At 34.5% G+C, this 13004-nt stretch overlaps 2 protein-coding genes across 8 annotated transcripts in view; both read left to right on the top strand.

The window, feature by feature from the left end:
• The window catches only part of limch1a (LIM and calponin homology domains 1a), a 49756-nt gene extending 46515 nt beyond the window's left edge, over positions 1-3241 (top strand). For all 7 annotated transcript variants that reach the window (XM_082164390.1, XM_082164391.1, XM_082164392.1 and 4 more), the window contains one exon: positions 389-3241. In XM_082164390.1, the coding sequence (XP_082020516.1) occupies positions 389-414 (26 nt within the window). In that variant the 3' untranslated portion in view covers positions 415-3241. The remainder of the gene's footprint in view (positions 1-388) is intronic.
• A 5111-nt stretch (positions 3242-8352) lies between these two features.
• Positions 8353-12754, top strand: exosc9 (exosome component 9). Its single transcript, XM_082164439.1, has 12 exons — positions 8353-8503; positions 8620-8714; positions 9096-9215; positions 9302-9404; positions 10008-10145; positions 10246-10328; positions 11247-11379; positions 11527-11615; positions 11805-11951; positions 12166-12284; positions 12441-12504; positions 12629-12754. The coding sequence occupies exons 1-12, from the start codon at positions 8438-8440 to the stop codon at positions 12651-12653; spliced, it is 1182 nt and encodes a 393-aa protein (XP_082020565.1). The 5' UTR covers positions 8353-8437; the 3' UTR covers positions 12654-12754.
• Positions 12755-13004: the final 250 nt, after the last annotated feature.

Consider the following 13004-nt stretch of genomic DNA (forward strand, 5'->3'; position numbering starts at 1 on the left):
GCAGTTTGACTGGAAATTGTGCACAATACAAATATTGTGTTTTTTTCATTTATTTTTTATACATTACATATCAATCTCTTCATTGACATGCTCTCCTTGGAAGTTCTCTATTTGTTCATTATTCACTTATTTTTTATAACTTTTTTTTGTATTAAAATTGGTGTTTGTGATGGAAACTGAGGGACATTTATAATTTGTGTAATTGTTTATGTAATTGGTTATGATTATTTCATCTTTTTAGATTATCATAGTTTTTTCAATGTAATAATATTTTTATGATAGATTTTTTTTTTTTCATATTTTAAGGTCCCCTGGGTCTGGGACATGGGTAAAACGGTACAATACACATTGCCAAGGCAATTTTTAATGCGCTCCTCCTTCCTTGCAGCTGCTGGCCAGCCGACAACATTGTGAGGCCTCTGCACTTCTGACAAGGAAATGGAACCGGAATCAGGTTAAACCAAGCCAGGACCAGAACCAAGAAGAACGGATTTTATGTTTCTACAACATTTCCAACTATTTTCCTTACAGCACAAGCACATATACATCAACATCAGAACTGGAATCATGAACGCATGATGGGTTTTCCTCTGGACTTTGACTGTTTTTGTGCTTACTGAAATATGACATGATAAAGAGTTCATAAAATAAATTACAGCGAGTCTGTTAATACTGTTAGTTTTACACTTTAGAATGAGTACTGGTGGCACTTTACCTCACAGTGGCCATGTTACACACAGTTCAATAGCAATGAGGCCAGAAACATACTTTACGCAAATGCAGACGTGCATTCTTGTTTAAATGCATCAGTAACAAAACTCAACACTTAATGGGGCGATAGAGATCATGTCAAATGCCTGTGCCATTAACCCAAATACAACCCCATTTCAGGAAAATTTGGGACTTTTTATCTTTAACCTTTACTTAACTGACAAAAGTACAAAGAAAAGATTTCCAATGTTTTCACTTGTTTTCAACAAATTTAGATTTTGATGGCTGCAACAGAAAGTTGGGACAGAGGCATGTTTTCCACTGTGTCACATCACCTTTCCTTTTAATTACATGGGAATTAAGGATACTAATTGTTGCGAAGTGACATTTTTGCCCAATCTTACCTGATACTGTCCAGCTGCTCAGTGGTTGTCTGCTTCTCTATTTTATGATGGGCCGCACATTTTCAATAAGAGAGATCTGGACTGCAGACAGTGTGTGTCTAGTGTCAGTGGTTTCCTGGCTTGCCCGACAAGGACTGAGATTTCTCTGGATGCCCTGAATCTTTTCACAATATTATGTATGGTAGATAGTGAAAGACCTGAATTCCTGATTTTTGAATTGTTTGGCAATTCTCTCATGAAATCTGGCACAAAGTGGTGAGCCATGACCCATATTTGTTCACAAAGACTGAGCCTTTGGTGGATTGTACTATTATTCCCAATCATGATACCCTCATCTGGAACCAATTCACTTGCTTATTGTGGACTGTTTCAAAACAGTTTAACTTTTATTTAGCCTCTGCTCCAACTTTTTTTTGGAGTGTGTTGCAGCCATCATCTTCAAAAATGTGTTTATATTTAGAAAATACAATTAATTGGTCAGTGAAAACATTGGAAATCTTTGTACTTTTAAAGGTTAAAGAGTATTAACAAATCACAGATTCTTGATTTTATTGCATTTTACAAAATGTCTCAACTTTCCTGGAAACGAGGTTGTACTAATTTAGTGTACAATAATGGCATGGAATTAAAAACATGTCTACATGTTGTTCTTTTAGTATTACTCAAATACATTGTAACATGGGCACTGTAATGTAGAGTGTGACTGAATCCGTTTCTATTGTTAGGTAGCACAAACGTCCAGTTTTCATCCAAGAAATTTTTGCATCTGTTATTTTATTAATAATAAATAATCTCAGTTTTTGTAATGGTCTTGCAGGTCTCTCACATTATTAATAAATGTTAGGCAACTGTTGTTGACGAACGCATGATGTGCGACTCTTAGGCCTAGCTGATTTGTCCTGATGCCTTAACTGACAACATGAAATGAATACTGATAAAATTGTCCTTATTTATGGTTTGAAAAAACCTTCTTCATGTCTTCATGAACTGGAGTGGATTTGATTTAAATGTTCCTTCCTCCATTTTGCATTGCCTGTTTTATCCTGTTTGATAAGTGAGGGGTTTGAATACTTTATTTGTGCAGTATTGTTTAACAACCCATGTAAACAGCATGTTGCTAGCAGGTAGATCTTACATTTCCATTTGATTATTTTTCCAACTTTATGTTATTAATATTTACGTTTTGCTCTGCATTTGAATGGTAAGACAATTGCATGATCCCAGTAACTTTCCTTGGTGACGCTTTACATTACAATGCCAATGTTACACATACATTACATGCTACTAAAATGAATTACTGAAGTAATAACATTAACAGTGTGCAAAGCAGCTCTATAATCAAACATTTTATGTAATAACTGAAGCACTGTAATGTAAAGTATAACCCTTTTTTTAGCTTTTAAAAATGTCCCGTTAAAATCGGTTTTATGTGTTCTGTTGCCTTTCTCTCTTCTGCAATGTTGTGCCTTAGAAATGCGCTCCAGATAATGTCTAGTGTCGGCCACCCTTGCATCCAAAGCTTCAAGTTACCAATGTGTATTGGTGAGAGTATTATGCATATGCACTGAGCACTCTGCTTTTACCCTTGTACTTTATTCAAACACTATGAATGTGCGAGCAAGAGATTAAAAAATGAAAAGCACACCCTTTGTAAGCTTTTCATGTCCATTTAGAGATGTACAATTGTTAAATATCCATATTTATATTAATCTAAATTTCATATTCTGTTAAATGTCACCAAAATATCAAATACAACAACGACCGATTGTATTCAGCAAAAATAGCATATAATTCCTGCTTTTATAACTTCTTTTGCTTTCTGTTAATATTTGAAATTTTGATTCAAACACATCATCATTTAGATACAGGGGGTTTTGACTGTCGCTTGTATATCATTTGTTTTATTTTGTGACATTGTAAGAATACGAACTAAAGTAAGGCAATAATTACTGGAAAGATTAGCCAAGGATGAGTGAGATGTGTGTGACAAATAACTTCATATTCTGTATTTATTATACCCTTTTAAAAATGAGCGATATAAGACAACCTACAAGACGCTGAAATGCAATGGCTTTTATAGCAAGTGTATGTTTTTAAATAAACTATAATAAACTATTTTAAATGCACCTCCACCTTGTGTTTGTGACTAAGTAGAAGACTGAATAATGATGTGGTGAAGATTTATTTTGTAACAGCATCCTATAATATTATGAATATAATTTGAAGGGGGAAAATGAGCAGTTTTTACAACAAAAAGCAGTAAACGATTACAGTATGTGGAATGATTTTCCTATCCAACTGTATGAATTCAATGCAATAAAATAAGATAAATGTAGCATGCATGTCTCATATGTGTAGGCCTACAAACTTTTTTTTAGCATTGTTGGTCATCAAAGAAGATCTTAACCGATAAATAACATAAATAAGGTTAGGAAATGGCACTAGCTGAGATCTAAACAGTGATGTTTGAAATGGCACATCATGTCTTTTACTGCTCAACACATGCACACAGTAGAAGCACAGTGAGTTAGGTGACCGCTTGACCTCTGTGCTTCAAGAGAAGTTATGCCTAACAAGGACAGTTCTTCTGGAGCTTGGCCCTCTCTGAGACCGCTGTTGTCCTGTTTCTGGTCTTCGGTTAGGGTAAGAGTGGGCTGTGTGCTGTCTGGGTCAGGAACTGTCATTGTTTTGGAGCTGGCATGAGAAAGCGAACTGTGCACTTTGGATGATGACTCAATCCATGTGACCGCACGCTCCTGTTTACGAAATTTAGCTCGTCTGTTCTGGAACCAGACCTGAATAAAATAAAATAAAATAAATTTCATACACTGTAAAAAAAATTCTGTTAAATTTACGGTAAAAAACTGGCAGCTGTGGTTGGCAGAAATTTACCGTAAAAAAATACGGTAGCAACATTTTAGATTTTACTGACTTAAGTTAAATTTACAGTAAAAACAAATATTTCATAATCCGATATAATGTTAATTTACCGATTAATTTACGTATTTTCACTGTAAATTTTACAATTACTTTTTCACTTCCAAAAACTGTAGATTTAACAGTATTTTACTGTAAAATTGCATGAAATGAATGGTTAGATCTATCACAGTTATTCACCGTCTATGCCTATAGTACGAAAACTTTCTGTTAACCAATTAACAGTTTTCCACCGTAGCATTTTTACTGTCTTTTACCGTTAAAATCACAATAATTTTTTACAGTGTGCATTTTTCATAGGGGTTCAGTATTTATTGTAGTAGCGTAGGCTAATTGTGTTTTGAGGACAACTAGAACAATGTGTCAGATACAATAGGCATTCACAACCTATAATAATAATATCTATTAGATATTTATGATAAATGATAAAGAGGTTATATATCGTCACCTTCCTAAAATAATTGCCCAAGCCAAGTCATTTTTTCAGGTTTCTCAGAAAACACAAAAAACTGAACCTTAACTTCAGAGGTTGAGTAGATTTTCGTTCTTCTTAATGCAACTGCCATCTCGAAAAGCTTAAAATTGCCTAAGTCTCATTGTCTTTTTACTTAGGCAAAATAAAACGGCCTAAGTCACACTCTTGACATAGGGCATTTTACTACAGGGGTAGGATTGCATGATCTGTTCAACTGAGGATGTGGCCGATTTTTCCAGAGGTGGCCAGCATTATGAGGAGATGATTTGTGCAACAAAAAAAGAAATAAAAAGAAATTATCAAAAAATTACTTGGGCAATTATTTTAGGAAGGTGACGATATAGGCCTAATACCTCTGAACATGTAAAAAAAAAATATATATATATATATTTCTTGCCCTTTCTGGTTTGTAGCTTACTGCCACTTTTCTCTAAAATTCTGAAATGGCAAGCTTTACTCTTGTTTAAATAATCGGTTTTACGCCTATGAAGGTGGTCTTAAACTCTCTGAGCCTAAACGGAAAGTAAGATAAGAGAAGAACATATACCTGAACTCGAGCTTCAGTAAGATGGATCTCCTGCGCGAGCTCTTCTCGCGTGTAGATGTCTGGATACCGAGTCTGTGAGAACACGCGCTCGAGCGCTTTCAGCTGCGCGCTGGTGAAGATGGTGCGCACGCGTCTTTGTTTGCGTCTCTCCTGGACGCCTCGTTCATAACTCAAAAGATTGCGATGAACTGGAAATTAAATGAAATTTTAATTTAACACAAAAATAAATGTTATACAATTAGTAAATGGACTGTAGCCTATCTACACTAAAAATGTGTGGTTGGAAAGATTTTTTAAATTATGTTATTGAAAAAAGTCTCTTACGCTCACAAATGTTGCAGATTAGATCAAAATACATTATAGGCTACAGTAATTTTGTGAAATATTTGTACAATTTAAAATATATATTTTTTCTATTTAAATATATTTTAAAATGTAACATATTCCTGTTGTGGCACATCTACATTTTTTGTAACTATGTAAAATCTTGAATTTATTCATGCTTTTATTAATTGCTGAATAAAAGGATTAATTTCTTTAAATAATAATAATAATAATAATAAAAATAAAACATTACTAACCCCAAACTTTTTAACGGTATGTTATAGATAGACTATAGACTATATGAACAAGTATTAATGCTTTTTTTTTCTGTAGGCTATAAAAGGGTTATAGCTCTTTCAAGTTTTAAATCTTAGTCAAATCTCAAATGCAAATAATTACATCCTCAATTAATGTAATATACTGAATATGATTAAAGCACAGACCAACCTGTTATGTAATGTGAGGGTTGATGAGAACCGGGCGCCATGAAATGGCAACTGGATGTGTTACCTAAATTGCACCTGTTATATTGGAAGCTGAAGGGCTGACTGCAGGAGCTGATAGAAGTTCGGCCAGTGTCCATCCCAGACTCGTATGCAGACGTTAGGTAGCTGTACTCCATCATAAATATTGCAGTATTGAAGTCTCTCTGGTGCAGTCCTCTGAACTGTTCTTACGCGAGGGCTCTGTGGCTTTTATTATCCCCGAATTCAGCTGATTAAGTCGGTTACTGACACGTGGCGGTGGGTCTCATTGTATTATTCTTTTGACATGTCTCTCCATCATCTCTACCCCCACCTGCATCATATCATTCAGCAGCCTATAATGATCCATTACTATAGCCTCTACACTTATCTATATTTTGCATACAACATTTTTTCCCACTTTAAAAAAATTAATTAAAAAAATTCTGACTTAAAATTTTAAGTACAATTAACTTGGATGTTTAAGTCATTTCAACTTAAATTACATTAAACTGACTTAAAAAAATGAGTTGAATCATATAACTTGAAAGTTGATATACATTGAAAATTGCTTAACTTATTTTGATGAGTTAAAGCAATGTAAAAGCATAGTCATAACTTATTGATCATATTGGGACTATTTATTTATTTATTTATTTTGTTAAAAGTTATAAAGCAAATCTCTTCCGTTTCCCATTACACTGTCTGAATATAATAATACCTGAGAGTTTTTACACAACTCAAAACATATTGATTTGTCATTTAATAGACTATTTATTTATTTATATTATTTATTTATTCGTTCATTCATTTAGTCAGCTTAAAAATTAAATAAGAATGCTCCACACCTCTGAATGTGTGTTTTATATTTATTGGCTTTACCAGAAATATTTGTGCATTTGTCATTAAAATGTTGCTGTTATTGTATTTGTAATAGTATATTAAAAAGGACAGATTTTTTTTTACATACAACAATGTAGCCTTTTATACAGTCCATATTGCACACTTTGCATGTAATTAGAATTTCAATAGAACTAAGAATAACGAGTTTGTAAGCAGTTTCAGAAATAAAACATGTTGCATATGCAGTATGCAGTGCTTGCTTTTATAGTTAAAACACTGGTGAAAATATGCAGCAATTTTTCACAACCAAAAATGTTGTTTAAAGTTTCTTTGTAGGCTTTGTAGGCCTTTAGCCATTCACATTTATTTGATCTTACTTAGTTTGAACCTTGCATGACATTTGACATGAACTAGGTCAAATAGTTATTGTGTCGTGTAAGTTTATATGTAGGTGGAAAAGAGAGACAGGAGATGACAGAGTGGGTTTTGATGCAAATGTCCACGCGTCTTTCTTTGTGCTGAACAAGCGGGTATCACGTTGAGCTGCTCAAAAGATTGGCGAGTGTGCAGTCCATCCATCATAACGTTATGAGAGCAACAGTCCTACACAAGAGCACCAGCTGAACAATATCTACGCTGTCGTGTACGGCTGGTACCATTAACAGTGTTTTTAAAAGGGACATCTGCGTACGTGTGAATTTGCCACAGGCACATTTTGGCTTAACAAAAGCTTTCTAATAATATCAAATGATAAATCACATTATTTTGTTACAGATTGCACGATATTATGACCCATCAAACGATCTAAAGTGCTGCACTGAAAGGGGGGACTGTTAATAAATCAGTCTAATTTTTAATAAACGCTTAAATTCTTAATAAATCATTTTTGTTTCCATATGTACAGAACATTGTGTAGGCCTATGCCTCGTGCGTCGTGCCCATGACGTTTCTTACAACAAAGTGATTCATCTATCAGTTAAAAAACATAGTTAAAACACGTAAAACATTGCTGGCCACTGCAATCAGTTTCACAGCTGGATAGCCTAGATAATGCATTTTAAAATGATTGGCCTACATAATAGATTCACATGCAATTCCATACAAAATTTCAGAATAAGATTATGAGTTTCTCACGCACAAAATCACCAAGATATTCGAATCTATACAACAATTCGACAAAATTCGACTGAAACTAGTTCCTGATAGGTCCACGTGTGCTTGTATTGACCTAGCGCTGATAGCCTTTTTTTCTTCTGTTAAAATCCACAATATGCACTTCAGCAACAAATTATAGCCATTTACAACAAATTTTAAAACAATTATTTTCATATTCTGGCATGCTTCGAAAACGAATTCCTTGGATTTTTTAAAACTATATCGGGGTAGCCTAATATTACAAAATGTCTTACTATTATTAACAAAATACAATTATTCTTCTGTGGCTACAACTCCATCTCCTTATAATTTTCAATGGTGAATTATATAATTATATATTATATTTTTTTATTTGTTGGAATAGGAAATTTAAAACAAACTGAAAGACTGTGTTTAATGTTTTATAAATTCTAAAACTGAGCCGTCGTTCACCAAGCTCGTCTGATGCTTACGCAAATTCCGTGCGCCAATGTTATACTTACGTCATAACATCGCGCAGGTTCTACACTGAAATAAGCGTGTGAGAGTATGCAGTGGTGGTGGATCGAGTTGTTTATGTGATATTCAAGCTGTCAAAATGAGGGATACTCCGCTGTCAAACTGCGAGAAGCTTTTTCTTCTTAAAGCTATTGAAGAGAAAAAAGTAAGTTGCACCTTGTGTATTATATATTTTTGACTTCATTAGTAATGAAAAGTTGTGATTATTGTCATTGTACATCTCACATCTCTAGCTGACTAGTGGTTTTCTGTTTTCTGTAGCGCTTAGATGGGAGACAGACATACGATTACCGGAATATTAAAATCACCTTTGGAACCGATTATGGCTGTTGCATCGTGGAACTTGGGAAAACAAGGTATCAGTTATAGTTGCTTTAAAAATTACAAACCACCGATTATGAAGTCATAACAATCTCTTGTTTACTATCTAGGAAAATGTACCCCCGGTTTCACAGACAAGGCTTAAGCCTAGCCTAGTCCAGACTAAAATGCATCATTGAGTGGAAAGCCACTTGCACTGATATATCTTAAAATATGTCAGTGCCATTGTTTTGTCTTAAGATGCACTCCAGTAATGTTTTTTAAGGCATGTTTATAAAAGATACTAAAATGTCCTAATTTAACAGAGGCCAAATCCTGTCTTAAATCTAAGCCCTGTCTGTGAAACCAGGCCTTAGTTTACTTTGTTTGGGTACTTCCTCGAAAATCCCATTTTGAACACATGTTTTTCCTTTCAGGGTTTTGTGTCAGGTCACTTGTGAGTTGGTCCCTCCAAAAGATTCACGTCCCACAGAAGGCATCGTGTTTTTTAATTTGGAATTGTCTCCCATGGCATCGCCAGCCTTTGAGCCCAACAGGTTCACACTGTGTCACACACAATCATGTAAATTATTCTCTTGTGTGTTTTCTTACCTCCTAATTCCTGTGTGTTTGTGTTCTATAGGCAGTCAGAGCTGTTGGTGTTGTTAAACAGACAGCTTGAGAGGTGTCTACGGAATTCTAAATGCATAGACACGGAGTCTCTATGTGTAGTTTCAGGAGAAAAGGTGATATACATACCTGTCATATGATATATGCAATATCATTCAAAAGTTTGGAGTCAGTAAAACATTTTTTTTAATGAAATGAATGCTTTTATTCGGCAAGGATGCATTAAATTAAAGTGACAGTAAAGACATTGTTACAAAAAAAAAATCTATTAAATATTGTTCTATTGAACTTTGAATTGATCAAAGAATCCTGAAAAATGTATCATGGTTTCCACAAACATATTAAGCAGCACAACTATTTTCAACATTGATAATAATATTAATATTTTTAATAATAAAATGTTTCTTGAGCACCAATTCAGCACATTAGATTGATTTCTGAAGGATCACGTGACACTGAAGACTGAAGTAATGGCTAATGAAAATTCATATTCAATTAAAAATAAAAAGTTATTTTAATAATATTTCACAGATTTTACTGTGTTTGATCAAATAAATGCAGACTTGGTGAGACATGAGAAAGAAAGAAAAAACTTACCGACCCCAAACTTTTAAATGGAAGCATAATTTCTTATTCTCATAGTAAAAACCAGAGCAAATAATTCATCCTATTTGCCACATGAAATGTCCCTTCACTCACTGTACCTCTGTTATCGACAGGTTTGGCAGATACGGGTTGATGTCCATGTGTTAAATCATGATGGAAACTTGATGGATGCAGCAAGCATTGCTGCCATATCTGCACTCTCACACTTTAGGCGGCCAGACGTCGCTATTCAGGGACGAGATGTTACTGTGGTGAGTCCTGAAACCCCATAATGGATGCATTTGGTAGGTGATATCTTTGTATTGGTGGTGTATTCCATTTTTATAAAAAAAAATTCTGTGTTTTGAGCAGTTCAGTCCAGAGGAGAGAGATCCGATTCCTCTGAGTATTTATCACATGCCCATATGTGTCAGCTTTGCTTTCTTCCTGCAGGGGTAAGAAACATCACATGAACACAATCTCTTACAACAATCTCTTTACTGATATGATTTTGCTGGAAATTAGGAAAATGGATTCTATGGAAGCTTGTTTACGCCATGCAATAAAATAGTCTTTCTCTCAATAAAAAAACAAAAAAAACCCTGAGTTATAATGTCAGAATTGCGTGATATAAACTCGCAATACTGACTTCTTTTTGCTCGCAATTGTGAGTTCATATCTTGCCATTCTGACTGCTTTTCTCAGAATTGTGAGATATAAACTCGTAATTGCAAGCTATAATGTCCAATTCTGAGTTTATATCTCACAATTCTTTTTTTTTTCTTTTTTTTTTTTTCTCCCACCCCTCTTCGGAGGACCACTTTATTTTATTTTGATTTTTTGTAAAGGCGATATATTTTTTTAAGTACATACACAATATTTTAAGTACAGACACAGACTGGTAACGAGATTATGCTGACTGCAGGCCGCTGAACTGGGACACAAACTAGAAGCTAGTATATCTCACAATTCTGACTTCATAACTTGCAATGGTGTGAATTGCAAGAAAAAAAGTCCGAATTTTGAGGAATAAACTCGCAAATTAATTGCGAGTTATAAAGTCAAATTATGAGGAAAAAGGAATGACTTTCTAACACGCAATTGAGACACTATATTATGCAATTCTTAGGAAAAGAAAAAAGAAAAATATATAGATATAAAGTCGCAGTTACCTATTATTTAGGGGTGCAAACAAGCTTCCATAGAATTCACTGCAATTTACTTATAGCAAATACTACTATGTATTGAGTTGCATTTCAAACTTGCCTTTCTCTTCTCTTCTCTTCTATTCTATTCTATTACAGTAATTGCTTTGTTTTCATTTGACTAAGAGATATTGTTTTACAATCTTTGTTTACTTATTCCTTCCTAAGCTCGTATTTGCTTGTGGACCCTTGTGAACGAGAAGAGCGAGTGAAGGATGGATTGTTGGTGATAGCCATGAACAAACATCAGGAGATCTGCTCCATTCAGTCCAGTGGTGGGATCATGCTACTGAAAGACCAGGTAAGAGTGTGTGTTAGTTATAATTTATTTGGTCTAATTTGACTTATTTTTAGTTAATGTCATTGATTTATCACATACTGAACTTTCAAAGCTGTCTTACACTATTAATCTGTACTGTAGAACCATTAACATTTTGTTTTCCCACAGGTTTTGAGATGCAGCAAAATAGCAAGTGTGAAAGTTTCTGAAATTACACAGCTCATCAACAAAGCCTTAGAGAATGACAAAAAAATCAGGTATGTGTGTAGTTTAAGATGATTTTTTTAATTACATTTAGATGTTAAAATGTGATCTTCCAATTCATACAAGACCTTTTATCACTCTTTGTGTCATATTACAGCAAATATAAAGCAATAGAATAATTAAAATGTATATTATACATTTATATTAAATTAAAGTTTTTTTGTTTTTGTTTGTTTTTTTAGAAAGGAGGGTGGAAAGTTTGGCTTTGCTGAATCCATGCCTAAAGAGCGAATCACAACTCTTAAGAGAGACGAAGCCCCGGTGGAGATGACAGATGTCAAAGAGACAGCAAATGACATTGTGACCAGAACGGAAACCTCCACAGAAGCGTATCTGATTGCATACAGCATGGGGACATGGGGAATAGCCAGTTTTAGAACTCATGTTGATTGAGAATGTTTTAATATCTTGTTTAGGAATGCAGAAAAAGCAGTGTGATGGTTTGACGTCTCATTAGAGAAGCATGAAATGTTAAAGGAATATTGTATTGCTGTGCCAGGTGAATTTTTTTACCCTAATATTACTCCTTAACCCCAGAGCCAGTGTTCCCTCTCCTGTTCTTGTTGCTACGGGAACTGCACACGTAGGTGAGGGTATTGTAAACTCATGGGGACTCGATGAGGATGAAGAGGATGAACCTCAGACAGAGGACAGAAAAACAGGTACGTTGTGTGAGAGACTTGTGTGTTTTTTTTGTGCTGTAGAGTAATAAACACACTATATATGTTTGTTCTAAAATCTGAGAAGAAAAATTGTCTGCCCAAAAACACGTGTGTGTGTGTGTGTGTGTGTGTGTGTGTGTGTGTGTGCGCGCGCAGATGAAGTGATGGTAATCTCAGACAGTGAAGAGGAGGAAGTTGTCATTCTTAATGAAGAAGCCCAGTGAGTAAAGTCAATAAATCTGTTATCTTAGTTACCTCACTCATAAAAGTACAACATAACCACATAATGAATGCATACCCTCATACAGTGTGATATAACCAAAAATATTCCTTTTTTTTAAAAGGAAATCCAAGAAGAATCGAAAATGAACTTCAGCACTGCAGAGAATAGAGATGATCATATAATCACCACTGGACACAATTACATATTTTTTGTATTACAAAATAAAATAAAATGTAAAGATATGGAATTCTTTTGTTTTTGAGTTATTAAAGTGAAATAAAAAATAAATAATGCTTCCAGTCATGTTAATGAACCGAATTACAAATGTTTCAACTTACGTTTTTTAAGATCTTCCACATGTGAAATCATTAAAATGTCTTCTGGCCAGTACGGGGATCGAACCCGCGACCTTGGCGTTATTAGCACCACGCTCTAACCAACTGAGCTAACCGGCCAACTTGTTATATGAAGTGGCGCATAACAAACTTAAATTAGAC

Source organism: Leuciscus leuciscus (genome assembly GCF_965113295.1).
Source record: "Leuciscus leuciscus genome assembly, chromosome: 3".
Lineage (NCBI taxonomy): Eukaryota > Metazoa > Chordata > Actinopteri > Cypriniformes > Leuciscidae > Leuciscus > Leuciscus leuciscus.